The sequence below is a fragment of the Durio zibethinus genome, chromosome 18 (assembly GCF_047325235.1).
Source record: "Durio zibethinus cultivar Kanyao isolate XHJ-2024 chromosome 18, ASM4732523v1, whole genome shotgun sequence".
NCBI lineage: Eukaryota > Viridiplantae > Streptophyta > Magnoliopsida > Malvales > Malvaceae > Durio > Durio zibethinus.
The window spans coordinates 8,667,376-8,691,250 of NC_143179.1; the positions used below are offsets into that span (position 1 = coordinate 8,667,376).

Below are 23,875 nucleotides of genomic sequence, written 5' to 3' on the forward strand. Positions count from 1 at the left end.
AGCAAATGGTAACTTTTTATGTCAGTTTTTATATATGTAAGTCATTTTTCCCAATATTCTCTTGATGTTCTTATTCGCAGCTTCCACTACACTATTTATTTTTGGGCGATATGATGCTGAATGATGATGCTTGATCTTGAACTACGCACATAGTTTTTTTATCATTTTATTATTTAAATTGCTAGCATTATTTGAGATGATGCTTTTCAGGAGCCCATACCGACATATTATCTTTTTTTTTATATAAATCTACATACCACTGATCGTGTAATGTTAGCATACGAAGCTATTTCTACCCACTTTGTAAAATAATCAATTATCACAAAGATAAATTAATGCCCATTTGAAGCTTTTGGGGTTATGGGTCCAATCACATCCATTCTTTACATGGAGAAAGGTCATGGTGGTGCTAAGACATGCAACGAGACTGGAGATGAATGAATTTTATTTGTATAAATTTGGTATTTATAGCACTTTTTAGCATAACTGATGTAATCATTTTTTATTGTAGACCAGTAGTAACCAGCTCTCATAATCTATTTAGCCATCATATGCTCGTTAGCATGTGTTCCACAAATTCTTTCGTGTACTTGTTGAAGTATCCTTCTTGCTTCCACAACATCGACGGACTTTAGCAAAATTTGACCTCGACTCTTTTTATACAGAATTTCTCCATTAAGCATAAAACCTGTTGTTAATCTTTGAATGATCCTCTTATCATTTTTTGAAGCCTGTTCTGGGTAGTTTTAACACTTGATATATTATACAATGTCATAGTACCACGGTTATCGATCTACTTCTTCTTTCACATTTGAATAGTGGGTTGGTAAAATTTTTATTTGTACTCTGATGGGCTAAATTATCATATTATCATTTAACTTAAACATTGCTGCCAAAGTAGCCAAGGCATCAGCAATCTGGTTTTCTTTTCAGGTAACATGTTGAAATTGGATCTCTTTAAAATATTTCACCAAGCTAGTTATGTGCTTTTGATATAATACTAGTTTCGAGTTTTTAGTCACCCATTCATTTTTTAGTTGATAAATTACTAAGACTGAATCCTCATATACTTTTAATGTTTCAATCTTTTTTTCAATGGCTATTTGTAACCCTATGACACATACTTCATACTCAACAACATTGTTTGTGCAATTGAAATCTAGCCTTGCAATACAAGGGTAGTAATTTTCTTCTGGAGATATTAGCACTGCCCCAATGCCATACCCCATTATATTGAATGCCTCGTTAAAAAATATTTTTCACTCTTTTCTTATAGGCTTTTCATCTTCATCTTAGAAAATCGCCATCAAGTTTTAATCTGAAAACTCAAACTTCATAGGCTTGTAATCTTCTGTAGCTTGATACGTAAGAAAATCAACTATTGCATTCTCTTTTATAGACTTTTATGTCACGTACATAATATCATACTCCGAGAACATGACCTGTCATCTTGCTATCTTGCCTGATAGAGATGGTTTCTCAAAAATGTACTTGAGGGGATCCAATTTTAATATCAACCAAGTAGTATGATAAAGCGTATACTGAATGAGTCTACGAGTAGTCCAAGCTAAGGCATAACATATTTTTTTTATTTAAGAGTACTTGACCTCATACTCTGTAAACTTTTTACTTAAATAGTAGATAGCATACTCTTTCTTGCCAGTTTCATCTATTTGCCTTAATACGCATCTTATTAATTTTTCTTAAACTGTTAGATATAAAATCAACGACCTTCATACAACTTGTGGTATTAACACTGGTGAGTTTGTCAAATATTCTTTAATTTTTTCAAAGATATTTGTCATTCTTCATCCCATTCACCAAGACTATGTTTACGAAGCAACTTAAAGATTGGATCGTATTTCGAGATAAGTTGAGATATGAAATAAGAAATATAGTTCATCCCATTCACCAAGACTTCTTTTTACGTACGTGGTGCTAACAACTTTTGAATGGCTCGAATTTTATCATGGTCTACTTCTATACCTCTTTCACTAAGTATAAACCCTAACAATTTTCCAGATTTAACATCAAATGTGCATTTAGCTGGATTCAGCTTGAGCTAGTATCTTCATAATTTTTCAAAGAGCTTTCTGAGATTAACAACATGATCTTCACCTTTTTAAGACTTAACTATCATATCATCAATATATACCTCTATCTCTTTATGCATCATATCATGAAAAATAGTGATCATCGCCCTTTGATATGTGGCACTAGCATTCTTTAGCCTAAAAGGTATGACTTTATAGTAAAATATCCCTCACATTATCATAAATGTAGTCTTCTCCATATCTTCATAAGCTATTTTGATATGATTATAACTAAAAAACTCATCCATGAATGAAAAAGTAGAGTGCTTAGCAGTGTTATCCACAAGGGTATCAATATGTGGCAATGAAAAATTATCCTTTGAGCTAGCCCTATTTAAATCTTGGTAGTCCACACACATTCTAACTTTTTCATCTTTCTTGAAAATTGGGACTATATTGGCTACTCATTCAAGTACTTGGATACTTCCAAGAAATTAGGGTCAAATTGCTTTTTTACTTCTTCTTTTATTTTTAGTAACATTTTTGGCTTCATGCATCTTAACGTCTGCTGTAATGATCGACACTCTGACTTTAAAGGTAACCTATGCTCAACTACCTCCATACTCAATCTGGGCATATCCTGGTAAGATCATGCAAATATATCCATGTACTCTTCTAACAGATTCACAAGCTTCTGCTTCTCAATCAATGATAATGAAGTATCGATCCTAACTTCTTTCTTTTTCTCACCATTTCTCAAATTTAATGGGTCAGTTGATTCCTGGTGGGATTTTATAATTTTCTCTTCTTGTTTCATCCATTTCAATAGATCATGAAATAAATCATAGTCTTTTGAATCAATATCGTTATCAAGCTCGCTAATGTGAATCAAATTTTCAAAATCAAACCCAATGTTATTACCTTGGTCATCCATAATGTTCATTATTAGAAAACTTGAAAATGGGTATAATCACAAAGAAATATATATTGATCTTGACAAGGGTAAAAAGAATGGCAATGAAAGAAAAAAAATGAAAAATAGAAAATATGGTATAAGTGAAATGCACTGCATCCATCATTTTATTAAAATAATGAAACTAAGCCCATGCATTTAAGCTCTGCATGCTCTTGGGTAAAAGCAATTAGAATTTTTAAGTTAAAAAGTTTAAGGACAACAAAATGATACACCATTTTTGGGTCTATTGGCCTACGAAGGAAAAAAAATCCCTTCATCTTGTATCACACATTTATCTACTTTAATTTAAAATCGATAAAAAGCTTTATCCAATCCCATTACTAGTTTCTTTTGTTCAACCTCCATTGACTCAGGATAGATATGTCCGGCTGAACAAAAAGTTTCATAAAAAATAAGGGAACATCATTTTTTTATCAATCGAATCTTACCCTTTGAGGCTTGCCATTCTCGTTTCTTTCTTCTCCAACATTACGCTCTTTCTATCAGCAACCGTAGGCTTATAGCCTAACCCTTATCTTTTTTTATTTTTAAATGAGCATGATGCTCTTACGATTCATTGTAAAGTTTTTTCTAAACCCTGCCCGGCTCATCAGCCCTTGCCAGTAGTCTGTTTAATCATCATATTTATAGTTTTTAACAATTGAGAGATCAATATCTTTGACCTTTCTCTAACATAGGTAGTGTTTACTACTTCAAAGGCTCTGAATAAACATTTTATTACTTCTTCTGTCGTCTCAATGTAGGGAGTAGTTAAGGTCTTTGTTACTAATAAATTCTTCTCACTATCTATACATACTTATTTTTCTTTCATAACGAACTTTACCTTCTGGTGTAAAGATGAAAGTATAATTTCGATCGTATGAATCCAAGATCTTCTCACTAAATAACTATATGCATGAGTGATATCCATTAAAATATGATATTAAAGGTACAAAAACTGATCTACAATGAGATTTTCATATCATTAATTACCTCTTTTCGTGCTCTATCAAATGCTTTTACAATCATATGACTATTTTGCATGTGAGAGGGGTCCACCGAAAGCTTTGACAATGTCATCAGAGGTATAACATTAATAGACGATCCATTGTCAATCAGTACTTTAGCCATAATGTGAGACTTGCACTTGACAGTAATATGTAAAACCTTAACACTATCACATCTTTTTGGAGGTATTTCATCATCATTTAAGGTGATAAAATTTGAGGCTATAATATTCCCAATTATGTGATATACCTTCTCAACGGAAAGGTTATGCTCGACATAAACTTGGTTGAGTACTTTCAGCAAAGCGTTCTTATGTAGCTCAAAATTTAACAGTAGTGATAGTAAAGAAATATGAGCTGACAGTTTGTTTAACTGGTCAACCACACTATACTCACTATACTTAATGATCTTTAAAAACTCATAAGCTTCTTTTTTTATATCGATTTATTAACTTGCACTTTCAAGCTTGTCACCGACTGAGAATCTTGACTTTCTCTTATGTTTTTTTTTTTATCTTACCTTTTTCTTTTTTTAGCTCTTTCTGACATTTTAAGAATGTAAATCCGACCACTTCAGGTCATTTCTTATATTCTTATTTTATTGGCAGTATTTCCCATATTTTAATTATTTGAAGTCACATTAAGCCTTCATATTACCATATCATAATCTTATCTCCATGAGACTACTTTGTCAGTTCGATAAGAGAATGAACTAGAGACATAAATGATCATTGATGTCCTAGAAGAAGGGATGATTTTTTTAGTTAGGGGCTTCAATTTCTCATCATAGTAGACAGTAAAAGGTTTGGGTATGAAAGACTTGTTAGAATGCTCGTCATCCATTGTATTCACACTGCTTTCATCACATTCATTATAAAACTCAATTATAGCCTCATCCATCAAGCTCTATAATATTCGTTTAAAGACCTCACAACCTTAGATCGAATGTCCAATCGATCTTTCATGGTATTTGTAAAATTGGTTGGGGTCTCTATGACTTCTATTATTATCCAAGAACAACGGTTGAATTATACTCGTCTTACATAAATAATCATATATCTGTTTAAAAGGGGTCTTTATTTCATCCATACACCTTTTGATCTTTACATCTTTTTCCTTACCCATCATATTAATATTTTCTTCGGTGTGATCTGGCAAAGGGTTTTCATTGATACTTGGCTTAAATTTGGTGTTAAAAGTTAAGAGGCCATCATTTATCAAACCCTGCACTTTATGTTTAAGTGTCATATAATTTTTAATAGAGTGTCATGTAACACCTTAATGATAATCGCACTTAGCATTAGGGTCATACCAACTCGGGTAAGGTGACTTTAATAGCTTTACGTAAAAAAGAGCAATAAGATGACCTCTCATCAATTGAGAGTATATATCGATATAAGACATAAGAATCATATTGAAATGAGGTCTTTTTTTATTGTTATTATTTTATGGGTTTCTTTGATTATTGTTTTGGTAGGTTGGATGGGCAAAGTTAGAAGTGCAGAGGTGTAGTGGGATGGCTGGGGGCTAAAGCTTGGTTTGGACAGTGATTGTTGAAATGCTCGATAATGATATGATTGTTGAGAAATCTGGTTGGTGGCAGGATAGTAAAGAGGGTATAGAGGGTTTGGCTATATATGGGATAAAAAGATGGTACAAAAAATTTTTATGAGTGACAGCATGTGTCTCCTGCTCTTTTTTTTTAAAACTTGCTATTTTCTTTTCAAGCCCTTCAATTTTGCCATTTTTGATAGCATTCTCTATCATTTCTCCCGAGATTACCATATCAAAAAAGTTTTTCGTGGTATTTTTCACCAACTTGTCATAGTACGAGGCTTTTAGTGTATTAACAAATAGCACAGTTATCTTTTTTTTAGTCAATGATGGTTAGACCTAAGCTGCTGCATCTCTCTATCGATGTGCATATTCCCTGAAGGTTTCTGTTAATTTTTTCTTCATATTTTGTAATGACAGCCTATCAGGAGTTGTATCAAAGATATGTTTATATTGAACAATAAAAGTTATGGGTAACTCTTTCCATGAATGAATTTTGCTTCGATCTAACTGCACATACCATCTTACTGCTGATCCAGTTAAATTATCTTAAAAATAGTATATCAAGAGTTTATCATTTTGGGTATGGCCCATCATCTTTCGATAAAACATGGTAATATGAGCAGAAGGGCATTTTATTTCATCATATTTCTCAAAATCTGAGGTTTTAAATTTGGGTGGAATAACCAAGTTAGGCATTAGGCTCAGCTCATTAGCGTCAACAACTCATAGATATCATTTCCTTATATTGTTTTGAGCCTCTCTTCAAGTTAATCATACTTATTTCGTATTTTTTAGTTTATAATAGGCTTCGCATTTCACGAGACTTTTCTTATTCAATAGGATCATCAAGATTTGGACCATGATGGGATCGACTGGGATGGATCCCGAATTAGTATTCAAAAAAATCGGTTGTTGACTTACTGAATGATTGATATATGGGTATGGCTGCACATTTAATGGCTATACGTGTATACCCTGATGAGCTTGGACTTGAGTTTAAGGCGAAGTAAATCTTAGAGGGTATAATGGCTTTTCCATATTAACCACATCCCTTGTCCTTGAAATGCCATCAACTCTTTTTTCTTTCATTAAACCAAACAACAGTTGTCTTAATTCAGCCATTTGTGCTTCGATACTTTGTTGTATTTCTATCACTCTTTCTCGTATCTTTTTTTGTGCCTTTTTGACCCTTTCAAATCTAGCTATATTCTCTTTCTCCATGGCTCGAGTCTGAGAACGAGTATTATATCTATGCGAAATTGACTGATTTTAATTCCTCGACTTTGCTATCCTTGAACCTTAGTTTATTAACCATGAATTATATCACAAGATATTATATCATTAGTATTTGCCTTTATTAAAATGTATGCATGAAATGAATGTAATGCAAATTGGGGTATTGTCTTAGATCGATCGAAATAAAAAAAAACTTTCATTAACCATGGGAGTCTTTATACATCATCCGATCATTCTTGCATTAAAACCATAAAAACATTTGATTTGAGCATATTGCTCCCTAGTTTCACATAAAAAGTTCAATAATCTCTGACTGTGACCTTAGGTTAATACAATCTTTCATTTCAGTACTTTTACTTTTTCGATCATATTGCTTGTTTTTCGAACAGTCTTGTAGAATTGAACAGTCAAATATTTGATGTATTGCTGTATTTTTAAACTTTTCGCTTTTCACATCTCTCGGGCATCCATCTCTATATTACAAATATGAGCCTAATAATCCTTTGTCTCTTACCATTTAGCCAAAATTTTATCTATGTGACTCTAATCGCTTGTCAATTAAAGCTTCAAGCTTGTTAATTCTTGCTCTAAAACCTTTTTCTCATTTTACAAATTGGAGTTCCTATTCTGTTCCTTCCTTAGTTTGGCTTATAGCTTATCACTTTCTTTTTGATACCTTGCTACCTTTTCAGAAGCTCTTGAAAGTTTTTCTTTCCATTCATGCTGTTCTTTGGTGAGTGCAGAGATCACTTTCTTGATCTCTCGAGCTCTATTCTTTCAATACTCCATCATATCTCTTAATTTTTTCACATCTTTTTTGGATCCCTTTAAAGGTCTACCGTTCGACCTCAGTTTCTTATTTTTTTGATACAGATTTTATAGATCTTTTTTTAATATTTTTTGTTCTTTGGTCAACTTCTATACTGTATCATCTTTCATTATCAAATCATATCTCAGTTGGTTAACCTGATCCATCATAGCCATCTTCTCTTTCTCTAATCTTTTTTTTTTTAATCTCAAACTCTTATTGGACGATCTCAAAAGTAGATAATACCAGTACTAAAATAAAAATTGGTAACTTTCTGAAATATCGACTAACGGAGGCCTAATTTTGTTAACCATTTTCATCCTCTATACAAGGTAACCTTCTATAATATTATCTGCAAATCTAGCTTGGCTCATTTAGTTGACTTGTTTCCATACTTTGATGATTTCATAAACTTTTTTCATGAAATTGGGTGTCTCATAATCAAACTTGAGTGAATTAAGTTTATGAGTCATAGGGATGAATTACTATGAGTCATATTATCTTTGAATCATAAGAGACGCATAACTCACTGCCTTTCATATTCCTAACAAAAGTACCCATGACTCATCTCCATAACTATACAAGATGGCCATATGAAGCATCCATGGTGCCCTCCACGTTACATCTTCGCTAGTGAACTTAAGACAGAATGCCAACCACTAACCTTTTGTCTAATCTTTTCTCTATTCTTTAGCAACAAACTCCTTGATATGGATGAAATGAATGAAGAATGATCGAAATGATGTCTTTTTTTTTCCTCAAAAGTGGCTTCTAAGCCAAACAAAGAGCAACTGAGCACACCCTATAAATCGTCCCTTACCTTTTCTTTAACAAGAATTAAGTGATCTAATAGCCTCTACCAAAATAGTTGATGAAGGGTTTATACCTTTATCTAATTGCTCAAAAAAATTAACCATTGATGCCTCTATATGTCCTAACACCTTAGAGAATATCATAAATTCATACACGGCCAAAAAAAATACGTCTAACCCCTAATCAGTATCAATATATTTCTTTATGTACACGAGCAAAAAAGTCGATGAAATGGTCTAACCCTATTTTTTTTCTTCTTGTGCTTGTCTATCTCTTCAAATCCTACTTGCATGATCTTGGCTAACTTCTTTCTATATCCGATAGTCTTATGCTCTTTTCAATAGATCCTATCTTGATTAGTAGATTCTATCCGGAGTAAAGAAGAATATTCTTCAATCGTGGGGTTCAGGTCTTTTTGGTTGAACATAAAGCATCGATAAGATGGATCTCAAAATTATGTTACAGCTCTCATCAGCTATTCATCAATTTTTACTGACATAAATAGTGTCACATCCCCGTATTTTTTAAAAAAAAGATTTTTTTCTCTCTATTCCTTACTATTTACAAATAGCTTTCAATTTTGATATATCATTCTATCTAAGATTTATATGCACTAACTGTGACAGCACCGATAAGTGACCATCTACTAAATAATTTCCTTCTTTCCCTTAAATAGTTTCTGATTGGCTCTTGACCTCTAAGTAACTCTTACATATGGATGACATCCCTTAGGCTTTTTGAAAGTTTTTTTTGTTGAAGATTGGTCCAAAATAATACCCTCTAAGAAATATGGTACCTATATGATACATGCAACAAAATTGAAGATAACAAAAGAATTAAACAAATCAATAATGTAAATAAAACAAATAGATAAAAAATGAGTAAATGAATGAACAAGTATGACATAACAGAATATACATAATGTCTTAGTTTCGATAATTTTCTTATAAAAGAAACAACATGGCTTTATCCTAAGGTTGAACCTTACAGCTCACTGTATGTTGGGTTAAGATTTATGTGTCTAAAGGTTCCCAAGCTGTTCTTCACAACATTGTTTGTTATAAACTAGTAAGGCTCCCAAATTCTCACCCATTACAGGCTACTAACGAAATGAGTTAAATCTGAGTGGAAGTGTTTAGCTAGCAAATATGAAGGTTACCACCTCACGAAAGCGTATCTATTTCACTTCCTCCTAAAAATAATAGAGCCCAAGTCTAGAGCTCATGCATGAATATGCAAAGTGTGTACAAAGTAATGTATTAATTGAAATACAAAATTAAAATAAAATAACAACTAACATACAATTTATCTTATTTATTAACATATATATTTTTTTAAAAATCAAAATAAAAGAGATTAAATGAAATGTCAAATAAAACCAATTAAATCCAACAATTCTTAATAGTGTATAATTAAAAGTTTTGACTTGACTCTCGAATTAATATCCCCAGTAGAGTCACCAAGATGTCGTAATGGTTTTGGGACCACTAAACGTAAAGGAGTTTAAAAATCGAAATAAATGGGGAAAGTCACCACCAATCTTTTTTAGGGTGTGATTGATCACCCAAAAATTTATCTTTTTAATGAAACTCTAAAAAAAAATTTAAAGTTTGTCAAAAAAATAAATTTTGGTTTACGAAAATGAGATTGGGTTCGGGAGTCGATTACGTGTGAAGAAGGATTAGTACCCCCATAATGCCCATAAATTGGTACCATTTAATCATGCATTATTTTTTGTGTTGGATAAAATGGTTTTGACTTGAAACTTAATATTAATTCTCATTTATTTAAAAATTTTTTTTTAAATTTTTTTTATTTAGAAATATTGAGAAAATCATTAAGTTAAAGAATTATCTTAAAATTCTTCAACATCTAGACAGAATTTAAAATAACTTTTTTCACTTAAGATTTAATACAACAATCCTTAAAATGAAATAATAATCTTTATAGAAGATAATTGTTAGTGACTCTCTAATATCTAGGTAGAGTAATAAGAATTATTTCCTTCGGATTATTATTATTTTTATTTTATAATATCAAAATTTTAAAATATATATTTTTTTTTGTAAAAAAAAGTTCTATACGAGAAAATAAATAACGATATTGTCAAGTAGCAAATAAATGTTAAGGACAGAGAGATACAACACGAATAACATGATGATATATATATCTCAATGAATATTATGTAAGATGAAATGCAATTGTAAAGTTGGATTTTTAAGTATAATAAGGCCACATCGACTCCCTAACATCTAGGTAGAGCTTAGGTGCGACTATTCATATTTAAGATCTTATTTTATTAATACTTTTTATTTAATAATCCCGTTATTAATGCAAATTAAGAACTTGTGTGAAAAAATTTAATGAAATAAAGTTTCCTAAATACCCTATCATCTAGGCGACATTCGAGAACAAATTACTTCACATGAGATTTTCACTCGTGTCCTTAGGATTTTCAGAATACTTTTGGGGTTTTAGGGGTTTTGAAGTTTGAACGATTTTTTTCGACGATGATTCGGAGTTGTGTACCAAATTTGAGATTTCTGGATTTGAATTTTGAGGTTTTTGGATTTTAGGGTTTGACATTTTGGATTTTAGGGTTAGGTTTTTGAGTTTTAGAGTTTGGGATTTAGGATTTCGATTTTAGGGTTTAGGGTCAATGGTTTTGATTTTAAGGTTTGGGATTTTGGTTTTAGGATTTAGGGTTAGTGGTATCGTTTTTAAGGTTTGAGATTTTGATTTTAAGGTTTAGGATTAGTGGTTTTTTATTTTAAGATTTGAGATTTTGGTTTTAGGGTTTAGGGTTTTAAGGTTTGAAATTTTAAAATGCTAATATTTTTAAAAATCTCTAACATCTAGGCGGACTTTAGGAGCAAGTTCGATTTTTATGAATTTAAGAATATTATACTTTATATATATTTTAATAAAGATTTATTATTATTATTATCTATTTATTATTTATTAATTTTATTATTATTATATTTTGATAATATAATTTCTCAACATCTAAGCGGAATTATATTTTTGGAGTATATTTTTATTCTCTCCAACATTTAGGCAGAAAAAATGAAAAAAATTTATTCTTATTATTATTCCTTTAAAGTATTATTATTATTATTATTATTTAGCATTTTTATTTTTTTTTTATTTTTTTTAGTTATTATCCTATTTTATTTCATTTTATTATTAATAAAAAATAATCAAATAATTATTCTAATAAATTTAAAATTTTATCATGCATAAACAAATAAAATACCAAAAATAACAAAAATAATAATATATAAAAAATAAAAAATTCAGAAAAAAATTTTTTTTTCACCTGAACCGGACCAGTCAATGGTTCAGTCAACAGCGGTTTGGTTGGACCGCAAAAGGGTTTGGTTGGAGCGCGGTTCGATTGAACCAGTTGAAGAGCGATTTGGTCCGGTCTAAAGAACGGCTCGGTCCGGTTTAGTCAAATCGATTCAAAGCTGAATCAGGGGCTGGTTGGGGGATCGATTGCACGGACCCCGAGTCGTGTCCGGGTTGACATGCGAATCTCATTGGCTAAAACGACGTCGTTTTAGGCCTTTCTCTAAACGACGTCGTTTTGAGTTTCAGTTTTCTATAAAAGCAAAAAAAAAAAAAATTTGCTTTATTTTTCTCTCCTATTTCTTTCTGTAGCTTTTCTTTTTTCAGAGCCCTTCTCTTTATGCTGCCGGACGGTGATTGTCCATCGTTTCAATTTTCGTCTCCGATTGTCGATCGTAGATTGCTAATCGTCGGTCACTGGTGATTGAGAAGTCGTAAAAGGGTCCAAAAAAATTTTTGTGTTCTTCCAAGCTTCAATCCAACCTTTCTTTCACTAGAAACTACCATGATCAGCATAAATCGAGGTTTGAAAATTTTTGTTTCTTTTTTTTTTGTAAAACGAAGATTGATTTGATTTTTTTTGTTCTTGCAGAGAGCTTCGACACTGAGATTCTTCCCTACGGGGAGGACTATTTGTCTTTGTTTTTATTTTTCTGTTTGGATGTTTATGTGAGTAAGAGGGATCAGTACTGGTGGGTGAGTCTGATAGGATTGGGGTTTTTAAGCGTCTATTTCCAGATTCTAGAGCTCTTTAAAAGGAAATGAAGCTAGAGCTTTAAGGGGAATGAGAGTTAGGTTTCTGGCGTGTTTTAGGAAGTGAACAGGGCTCTGGTGAGAGGATAGGACAGGGGGTGGTATGATGGTTAGGCAGGGGCATGGGTGGTTGGGCAGGGCGTGGGTAGCCAATGATGCTGTGTACGGTACCCTCTGACATCAACCTCTATATTTTTTTTTTTCGTTTGAACATTTTTGTTCGTCTCTTTTTGTAATTTTTATTAATTTGTAATAATTAATTTGTTTTTAATTTTAATTAAATCAATTTTATTGTTATTATTATTAAAATTATTATTATTATTAAAAAAATCAAACAAAATCGGTGTCTACATTTATGGGTAAAGACATGGAGATGAAACCAACAGGAAGATCGAACCGATGTTTAGTATGCTTGCCTTTCTGCTTTCACATACCAAATAACTGGTAAAAGACATGCATGATTGCTAATTGATTTTTTTATTATTATTTCGTTTGTTTGAAATGTTGGGATATTATTGAAATTTACGAGTTTAAAAAAGAATTAGTATATAGTCATATTAATGTATTTTTTTGTATAAATTTAATAATTTTAAATACGATATAATGATACGACATAAAAATTATATAAAAAAAATTATGTATGGGTTTAATATAATTGTATTTCATGTCTTAATTGTGTTAACATGATTAAGACACGATATTATTCGTGTTGTATTCATGTTAAGTAGTAATAACATGTTTAAGATACAATACTATTTATAACATAAAAATATTTTTTAATTTATTTAAAAATAAATTAACAATCATATTTATCGTATCATATTGGTATTTAAATAGATTATAAATATTTAATTTTTAAATTTTTTTGTTTAAATACTAATTTTAATGATTTTTATTGTTTAAATAAATAGATTAATTGTGTCTAATCATATTTTTCATATATAATCATGTTAATCGTGTGATATCTGTTATTTGATTATAAATTAATTTTAAATGTATTAATCGTATTATATCGCATGTAATACGAATAATAAAGATATCATATTCATATTTATATTATTCATATCATTTAAGTATTCTAATCATATTCTTATTAAGTATAAGAAGTATATCCGAATGATACATTTGTCCAAATAAGAGCAGTTTGCAATGTGAAAGCATAAGCATGCTCGTCAACTAAACACGATTCATGTTATGCTGCTTATGCATGTGGCACAAATTTTTTCTTTTTATGTAGATTTGCCATTGTCATGATCATATATTTTTTGACGAAATTAATCATAAGGGCATCCACAACGGGGTTGACATTCTAGATATCCTCCACCTTCAAAGACAACAAAGCCATCATGTGAAAATTTAGATGGTATGATGGCTGACAGATTCTTTGCAGATCCAGAGCAATGCGGAAAGCAGGGGAGAAGAAATCTTTCAGGTTCTTCAATGGCAGAGATGTGTCAAGGAACTGCTAAATGGTAATCAGAACACTTGTCACGGACCTTTAATGGTTCTTGGCATAAAAAATTCTCAAACAACTCTAAATGTTGCCCTAGGAATGCCTTCATCCACTTTGGATTCTTCGTCAGGGACATGCTTAATTTGGTCGATCTCACCTAATATTTCATGAGATCCATTAACCAGTAAGAAATAAAACTTTTTCTGCGAGTCATCTGCCAGCAAATATAATTCATGCAAAGATCAAACATTTAAGAGGGCATGTTGAACTTGATCCTCATATAGCAGTTTAAAATGTCTTTAGAAACATGCTTTTCGATCCCAAACCTTAAAATTTGAATACCATTGATATCTGCTGCTCCTATGCATGAGCATAACTGTGACCAGATCAGGAGCAATTGCTGAACACAGTTGCTCCAAGGAGTGTCCACTGATAATAGAGCTTCCATTTTGTCTAGGATGCAAACCCCTGTGCCAGATGGTTTTTAGATTATACATAAAGCAACAATCTTCAGAGTGAGGAAAGCAAATACTATGCGTTGCTGCATGCCTTCTATCCTCCCCACTCTAAATTAAACCGACACCTGCATGGTACTTAAAGAGTTTCATCAAATTTGAACCATGATTTGACTTAATAAATATAGATATTTTGTAGGAGAAGGGCAAAGGGACGGTAGCTGGGATTGCGGCTCTATAAAGTGCACAAAACCACAACATGGGCTTTTTGCCTTTTCCGTTGAGATTGTTTTCAGGTCTCAATGGACCCGAAATAGGATCCAAGAAAGCCCAATTCTGATTCTCAGGCAAACCAATTTGGCAAGTTCTAGTTATGGCTTTTGAAGTGAAAAAGTCATGGCTTTCACATCAGTTAGAGTAGCCCTTTTTGTTCTCATGCAGTGAATGCTTGTGCTAATAAAACCCCTCATTTTTATTATGTTTTCGGTGTTCTCATGCAGCGAATGCTTGTGCTTATAAAACCCCTCATTTTTATTATGTTTTCGGCTATAGATGTCTGTAAACTGAGAGAAGAAAACAAATGAGGAAAAAGGAAAAGGTTGAATTGCAATTTGCCATGTTCTGCAACTTTAGGCTTTTCTCAGTTCTGCTTATTTTATTATTAATATTTATGTAATGATTGCTGGACCTCTGTCATACCAAATCTGACTAGTGAATTTTCCAGTGCTATTACTCCAAAATAAGCCTCTTTCTGAACAGAAATTGTCATCAAGTGACATTTGTTGTGATAAATGGTGGCATTCTTCATTTTGCTTGGCTAACCAAAAGGAGCAAGTAACCTTCTAATTTTTTCATGTCATTACATCAGAAGATCTACCCACTTGATCCTTTGAACCAATTCATATAACCAAAGAAAAAAGGAGAAAGGGGGAATTGGGTAGTCTGAAATCAAAACTCTTTGAAAAGACAATATGGGACAATTAGTGTTGAGTAGAAAAATGCATATTTTAGTAGATTTGATGTCATTTCATCTCTTAAGATGACTTAAACTAGTCAGTAGTCACAAAAAAGTAAAACACATGATCATAGTGCTATGAGAAAGAGCTCAAGTCACTTATAATTTAATCAGTCCCACCAACATGAAGAGTGATGATCATAAAAAAGATCCCAAACGCCCAAAATTCAACCTGATTTTTGTTTGATGCCCAGAATGCTTCATTTTGGAAACCATTTGGTCAATCACACCACCCCCCCCCCCAATTACATAAAAATCCTTGCTGTACATGCACGTTAAATTGGGTGTTAAAGCATGGTACCAAACAAAATCACCCACGTGCAGCACAGCCAACCACCTGCTACAGATGGGATCGGCATTATGTGGACAATCAAATTTCACAAAACTCCTTTTGCCAAATCGCCCATCTGCTTTGATGCGTTAATCCCCTTTTCTGTCTATTTCAATCTAAATAAACTTGGGCATTTTAGTAACATCGCCTCTCTGCCGCAAAATAAGTCCTTCTCCTTCCAGTTTTTCTCCACTTCAAGTGTTGAACAGACAGGTTTCAGTTTTGTCTGAAATCATCAAAATGCCCCTCACATTGCATCTTAGCACTTAGCATAGAGCAAGCTAAAAGCAAATGCTAGGAATGACAATGGCAACAATCATTTCATGAACAGAGTGCTTAATGGATGTAAGCCTGGAGATTGACCCAAATAACCTAAGCGCCATTGAAAGGAAAAGAAAGAGACAGTAGGAAACCAGAAATGAAATTGAAGTGCCATATTTTTTAACAGAAAGTTCAACAGATCGTAAACAATACTAGTAGTAGATCTACACTTACATTACAACCCAATAATCAAACCCCGAAATCAACCAAAAACAGTCGAAAACCTAACCTTCCACCAGGAGAAATTTGAAACTTATTTCACCTTCCACTCCTTCTATTCACATCTCCTTGTACCTAATGATGGAATCAATGCTTTGCAGCTTCAACTGCTGCTTAAACTTGTTGATAAAATCGTCAGCTTTGGCATCCACCTCATCATCCTCCTCTGTAGCTTTAGCCTTCCCTTCCCTCATAGTAGCTGGCCGTCGTGTTTCAACAATTACCTCTTCTTCAAAATGTGAAAAGGCGGACTTGACACTGGCAGATTTCCTCATCTCCCTTGTAAGCTTAGTCGGTACCCCCCCAGATGCTGGTTTGGTGTCGGATTTGGTCCTGGTAACATGACTATCCTTCAGCTGGCTGTATATTTCATCAAGGGTTTGCTCTTGACATTGGATTCCCTCACCTTCTTCTTCTTTTTCTTCTTCCTCTAGACCTCCTTGGTTTTCTTCTACTTCTTCTTCAGGTTCTTGTTCTTGTTCATCTTCTTCCTCACGGGCTTGTTCTGGAGTGTAATGGGAGTAAATTCCTTGGTTTTTGTGCAAGGGGGTTGCCTCAGGAGAGAAGTAACCATAAAGGTTAATAGACTTTAGCCTTTGCAAAACTGAAGGAGATCTACCAAGGTAAGGCTGTCGCTGCCTTTGGTCCTGTTCAGGGGTTTGCTGTTGAAAAGAAAAATGGCCATCATCCACATCTGGGATTTTCTCATAGGCGGTCGAAGTGGCAGTGGCAGTAACAGATTCTTGGGAGCTATTAGAATACAAGTTGGTAGATTTCAGCCTTTGTAAAACTGATGGAGATCTAACAAGTTTTGGGGTTTCTTCTCCTTCACCAACACGTGCAGGCTTGTTAGAGGCCAAGGTGGAAGTAAAATAAATGGTACCGATTGTAAGGTTGAGGAACACAAAGAAAACAGTAGGAGTAAACCAGCTGAATATGGAAGCCCAGATGGAAGAAGGTACAGTCGACATTGAGTCTTCCAACATGGCTTCGCTTTTCCTGTTTCTTGCTAAGACGGAAAAAGAGGAGGGCTCCAACACAACCGCACAAGGAAAGGGTAGAGAACAAAAAAAACAATTGAAATGAGAGTGGAGCCTGGAGTGGTGGGTGAAGTTAAGGCTATGGCCTATTAGTTGGAATAAAAATTTCGAGCGGAAAGGAGGGCTTTCTCTTTTATCTTGATGAGAGTTTGGATTTTTTTGGGAGGGGACCCAATTTTGGTTTATGCATAAATATAATAATGTAAATTAAAAAAAATAAAAGAATTAAAAGTAAGAGAAATTATTATATTTTCAATATTACGATAAATCATCAATTAATAAAAAAAATTTATGAATTTTTAAAAATATTTTAAATATACAAATCATCTATTAACACAAAATCGTAAGGATTCGATTTGATAATTTTATATCCAAACTCTAAATCTTAATTAATTACGTTAAATTTTATTGTAAAAAAAAAATTATTTCATTCCATTATTTGTAGATTTTTTTTAGCTTTATAGATTAATAAAGAGGAGAGCAGTTGGCTTTGGTCTCGCTGGGAGTACGAGTAATGCGAGGTCGTAGCTGCTGCGTCTCTTCATAGAGGAATCTGACAGGGATGCATTTACGGCTCAACTTCAAACGGCGCCGTTTATGGCATTTACTTAAACAACCTCTCATCTTTATTTTATTTAAACAGTAAACGATTCTTTAAATTTCTTTCAATACAATTTTTTTTAACATCATTTCAAATAATATTTTTTTTCGTAATTTTTCAATACTCAAACAACTTTTTCATCTTTAATTAAGAAGTGATGATGCAATGAGTTTTTTTGGTGTATTTGGTCTTTGTCGTATTTGGTTTTTGTCTTTTATTTCCCCAATATTTTTATGCCGAATAAAAATCCTACCAACTCTTTAGAAAATTTGCTCAAAGCATTGTAGCCTAAATCTTCGGCTTTGGCTTTGGGACAAGACATCCCTTGTTTCAATCTTAAAATGATGGAATATTATCATTGTCTTCCAAATGGCAACAATTCCAATCTGTTTGTTTGTTGAGATTTCTAATTTCTACTGTTCAAACTTGTTATGATTTTGAGCTTAAGAAATACATCGGTACTATAATTTTGGATATAACGAGAGTGAAGCTTGTTAGAGATTAAATTGACTAACATATTAAATTTGTCAAAGATAATAAAGTCAAGAGCGGTTGGATGTAATATTTTGAAATGTGCTTCAAAATTCAAGTTAGCCAACCTTATGGCGGGGAGTGAAAAAAATACAAGTGAAGAGATGATGGCTAAAGAAAACAAAGACTCTAGAGTTTCTTTTATATTTCATAATCGATAATATGATTAGCGAAATAATTAAATTTTTGTCTTTCATCATTTGCGAACATAAATTATGATGTAATTATAATATTGATGATGTGATTATTAAAATATAATAATATTAATTTTGTTTTTAAAAGAAAATAAAAGTTAATATTAGTTTATATAAAAACATAGTATAAAAGATTTAAATGAAGAATATATTAAGAAATTAGATGTGTAAATTGTAATGTAATCTCTTAACAAAAAAAAAAAAAAAGATATATTTTTTCATATTGACTTAATTTATTTAAGATTTTACCTTTAATTGTCAATTAATTAAGAAAGAATTTTGTCTTCTTCCTATTTGAGGCCTACTGGCCATTGCAGTCCAGTTATAAACTGCGGCCCAAAAGAAAAACAATGAACCACAAACGAGCTGATTGTTCCTCGGATCCTTCGGTTACCATATTTGGAGCTAGTTGGCCCAAACCACAACAGCTGAATCAGGCCTTTTATCTTCTTAGTCACGGTTTTTTTTTGCCCGTGTAACTAAGGCCACCGAAATTATATATAATAATTTGAATATTTGTATACGTAAAATATTAATAATTTTATATATTTATATTATATTTTATATAAAAATAATATATTTTAATTTATATTAATATAAAAATATAAAATATATATTTTAAATTTTATTAAAATTTTAAATCATATTATTTTTATATTTTTTATTTATATTATTTTCGTATCACGTTTGAGATTATCTAAGCCTAACCAAAATCATATAAAAAATATTTACATACAACAGTCCAAAGATTTATCTTTGAATCATATGATTATGAATATGTTTTCAAAGATGTGGTTTAATTTTAAAATCAGATGCCTATTTCCCGTCCCCAGAGGACAACAAAAGGAGCAAGAGATTGGATAATGGGAATATTATTGGCAGTCACATACACGACAGCAAAAAGGCCAATAATAATAATAATAATTTCAGCGTTCAACTATGTTTTTTGTTTAGAGAATGAAGGAATATATATATTTTTCTCAATATTATTTTAAAAATAAATTTAAAATTTAATTAAATATTTAAGAATGATTATTTTTATGAAATTATAATTTAATTTCAACATTTTGTAATTTTTAATAAACAAACATTATATTCTAAAAGTAATAATATTTTATTAATTAAAAAAATCATCATATTTGTTTTAAAAAAGAAACCTCACTGTTGAAGTAAATCATATTAATTAATAATGTGATAGTGTTAGTACCTTTTGTTTTTTTTTATTAATTGTCCGGATATTATTTTGAAAAAAACAAAGATTCAATTCCCTTTTCTACTGATTTCAAAAGACAAAATACAATAGAAAAAATTGTTAAATTTGAATTAAAAATAAAAAACAAAAAAAAAATAGTATTCAAATTAAAAAATTGATTCCTTACCCGTTAATATAAACATACGCAAAAAATGAAAAATACTAAGCAGAATAATTTTTTTATTCTTTTTCTGAAACGCATTCTTATCTTATGTTTAATTCTCATACAAACTTAACTCGGCGCGTCCTATGAAGGGGAGATTGAAATTTGATGCAACATGGACGAAAGAGAGAGGAAACAAAGGAGTTTAGAAACAATGTCGACATAGTCGTGCTCATTTTAAACAAAAGGTCGAAGTTGTAGATGCCACCTCTCGCTGTTGCGTTGCCTTTTCGTCAAACGATGTCGACATTCTCTCCAAATTCCCCCTCCATTTCTCTCACCTCTGATCCTGTCCTGCATGCTCTGCTCGCGAGGTCCATGCGGCAGCCTATAAAGACTGACATCATGGCGTTCATTAACAACACTATACCATCACCCTCGGATGTAATATATATATATATATATATATATATTTTACCTGCCACCAGCTTTGCTTTTGATTTTCTCTTCCCATGTTATTCATTGAGGTTAGCTTCCCCCTCCTTTTTATTTTCTCGGTTTGCGTTTTTCTTTTATAATTCACCATGTTTGTTGGTTTTTTTTTTTTTCAGGATATCTGGCCGCTGTTCTCTATTGGTTGTTTCGGATCAAAGACTAAGCTGTTCTCTGGTAAATTAAAAAATTTCAATACCCTTTTGTTCGTTTTCTCTTTCTGGGGTTGTTAAACAGGTGGGAAACTTTGCAAATGAAATAAAATTGAATAATATCGGTTTTTGGGTTCTGGGATTTCATAATTTAATCCAATTGGATGGAAATATGATCAGTTTCAATTTTTTTTTAGAAAGTTGTCTACTTTGTCGTAAATTTTCAATTGGGTGAAATTTGATCTCAATTGGGTGGAATTTGATCGGTTTCTATCTTTTCTTTTTTCTTTTTTTCACAATATTCTGATTGATTGTTATTTAATTGAAAAAAACAAAAAGAGTCCCTTTTGCAGTCAATAACCGATTCAATGAGCAACACAAGCTGCCAATCCTCGGAGCTAGAGATTTGTCGTGACGATTCAGCAGCATTGAAGTTAAAGTTCATAGCCATAGCCTCAATCCTCCTCGCTGGTGTAGCTGGCATTGCTATTCCACTCATTGGCAGGCAGCGTAAGTTCCTCCGTACAGATGGGAGCCTCTTTGTTGCTGCCAAGGCCTTTGCAGCCGGCGTAATTCTTGCTACTGGCTTCGTCCACATGCTCTCTGCTGGAACCGATGCTCTGACGGATCCTTGCTTACCAAAATATCCTTGGTCGAAGTTCCCATTTTCAGGGTTCTTTGCTATGATTGCTTCTTTGATTACTTTGCTTGTGGATTTTGTGGGGACTCAGTATTATGAGAAGAAACAAGGTTTGGCTAGAGGAAAAACGGAAGAGCAGGGCCGTGTCGAGTCGTTAGAGGCAGATTCAGAGAGTGCGATTGTGCCAGTTGTGGAAGGGAAAGATTGGAATGGGAAGGTTTTTGGGGAAGAGGAAGGTGGGGGCATGCACATTGTTGGGATGCATGCGCATGCAGCACATCATAGGCATAGTCATCCACATGGACAGGATGGCTGTGATGGGCTATTGAGGAGTCGTGGACATGAACATGACCATGGACATGAACATGGCTTTGGCGGTGGGGATGCTGATAATGGAGTGAGGCACGTCGTCGTTTCCCAGGTAAATTTTTTTCTAATTCTTATGCTTTTTTTTTCCTTTACTCTTACGTGTTGGTTAGTTGCTTTGCTTTGTCTTTACTTCGGAACCTCTGTTGTTTGGGAGTAAATTAGTGCTATTTATTTTAAGTCTTAATTGCTGTAGCTGGGGTCGGGTTAAAATTTGCCTTAACCCCCTATAAGTAAGACTCTTTACGTAACCCGCATTAGTTTTGTTTGTGACTTGTGGGACCTTCTGTGTTCTTTTTTTCTGGGCCAAAGAAACGGAATCTGAGAATAAATGGTCAACTATCAACAGGTTTTGGGGGTTGGGACTTGGGGATCTACTTAGATTTACAGCTTTTCCGGTTGGTTGGTTATCTTGTCATTGGAAAAAAAGACGACAGTTGATGTTAAATCAGTAACTAATTTTTGCTAAGGATTCGTCTTATTAGGCTAACAAATCTAATGGTAGAATTCTAGTGGGATGCTTTTCCACTGCACCAATATATGCCTGTGCCTCTCTTCAGTCAGTGGAGCAGATAACTCTGCTTTTCCCCCACAAACTTGGGGTTTATAAGTTTGTTTCACTTAATATGTGCAACAAGATTCAAGTGCTCACTAGCCCTCTTCCTCTCTGCTTATTTTCATCTTATGTAGGAGTGTCTGTGTTTATTGTTTGCCAACCAAAGTAATGATCGCTAGGAAAATCTTTTGTCCTTATTTTTCTTGTGTCATTCAAGCATGTTGAAACCTTCTAAGCTTCAACCTTGTTTAATTCACTTTTGGTGGTCAACCATCCATGTCTGGCTCTTGCGGACTTGTGTATTGAACTTTAACCTGGTGTTAATAAGCATACAAGTCTCTTCATTTGCCTTTGATCAGTCAAGTCAATTATCCTAATTGCGAATGAAACAAATTGTTCCAAGTAGTCACCTTATTGGCTTTCCATTCAATGCCTTACAAGAGTGTTTTGATTTTTTTCGCTTTATCTTCTTCTAATTAATGGCTGATTAAAATTTTGGTCTAAAAGTTGGAGTTGTTGATATTTGCATATATTGTCATGGTTGTAACGTGAACCGCAGGAGGAAGAAAACTGTGGTGAATTATTGTTGCAGCAATTTTTATGTTGCTTTTTAAGAACTGTGCAAGTGTAAGCATATGTCTTTCTATTTTTGCAGATTTTGGAGCTTGGAATTGTATCACACTCAGTAATCATTGGCCTGTCACTGGGTGTTTCCCAGAGTCCATGCACAATAAGGCCTCTAATTGCAGCATTATCATTTCATCAGTTCTTTGAAGGATTTGCACTTGGAGGCTGCATCTCTCAAGCTCAATTCAAAACATTATCAGCCACAATCATGGCTTGTTTTTTTGCAATTACAACCCCGGCTGGAATCGGCATTGGGACTGCCGTTGCCTCATACTACAATCCTAACAGCCCTGCAGCTCTGGTTATTGAAGGCATCTTAGACTCCTTATCAGCTGGAATTCTGGTTTATATGGCTTTAGTAGATTTAATTGCTGCAGATTTTCTTAGTAAGAGGATGAGCTGCAATTTTAGGCTTCAAGTAGCATCTTACTTCATGCTCTTCCTAGGAGCTGGTCTGATGGCTTCCCTTGCCATCTGGGCCTAAATCTTACAACTATGGAGGAGACTGTTTAAGTGTTTACTAGTTCTTTTTTGGGCGTTTATTTTTGGAATGCAAGAGGAAATCATAAAATTCATTTTTTGTTAATTTCTTCAAAATGGCAAGGAACACTGCGGAAAAGGGAAAAAAGATGCCGTAAACATTGTCAGGCTTCACAACATTTTCACCTGTTTGTATAAGATGAAAGTCTAGATATTGACAGCAACATTCCAAAGTGAAGGGAATTAATGGTTCAATCTCTGATAACAGCTCTCCTTTTTTTTTTTTTTTTTTTTTCCTTTTGTTCTTTATCTCACCCAAGAAGGTTCTTCCTTGAACACTTGGTCGCAATGATTGGCTGATAATAGATATGTAGTTCAAAGAGTTTGCTTTTAGATGAAAGATTTGGCCTTTGTCTCTAATCTGTGTCTTCCAGTTGCTTGAAAACTGGTTTACAGGGAAGGTCTGTGGGCTAGTGAAAAATCTCCTATTCCCTCCCTCCCTGCATTACAGCCATTAAAAAAGAGAGAGATGCA

At 33.0% G+C, this 23,875-nt stretch overlaps 1 protein-coding gene and 1 pseudogene across 2 annotated transcripts; one reads left to right on the forward strand and one right to left on the reverse strand.

Annotated features, from left to right (window-relative positions):
- Positions 1 to 16,177: 16,177 nt before the first annotated feature.
- On the reverse strand, positions 16,178 to 17,457 carry LOC149513683 (pathogen-associated molecular patterns-induced protein A70-like; annotated as a pseudogene).
- Positions 17,458 to 20,395: 2,938 nt separating this feature from the next.
- On the forward strand, positions 20,396 to 23,761 carry LOC111299269 (zinc transporter 4, chloroplastic-like). Of its 2 annotated transcripts, none has more exons than XM_022894357.2 (4): positions 20,396 to 20,555; positions 20,640 to 20,697; positions 21,026 to 21,733; positions 22,890 to 23,761. In XM_022894357.2, the coding sequence occupies exons 1-4, from the start codon at positions 20,407 to 20,409 to the stop codon at positions 23,343 to 23,345; spliced, it is 1,371 nt and encodes a 456-aa protein (XP_022750092.2). In that variant the 5' UTR covers positions 20,396 to 20,406; the 3' UTR covers positions 23,346 to 23,761. The 2 variants fall into 2 exon arrangements, with proteins under 2 accessions (XP_022750092.2, XP_022750090.2); XM_022894355.2 differs by having other exon boundaries at positions 20,408 to 20,555; positions 21,012 to 21,733.
- The last annotated feature ends 114 nt before the right edge of the window (positions 23,762 to 23,875 follow it).

Excerpts from the sequence above, each read along its gene's own strand:
- LOC111299269 (XM_022894357.2), top strand. The coding sequence starts at position 20,407 with ATGCGGCAGCCTATAAAGACTGACATCATGGCGTTCATTAACAACACT. Across the intron at positions 20,556-20,639 it reads TTCCCATGTTATTCATTGAG|GATATCTGGCCGCTGTTCTC; the intron begins GTTAGCTTCCCC and ends TTTTTTTTTCAG. Across the intron at positions 21,734-22,889 it reads GGCACGTCGTCGTTTCCCAG|ATTTTGGAGCTTGGAATTGT; the intron begins GTAAATTTTTTT and ends CTATTTTTGCAG.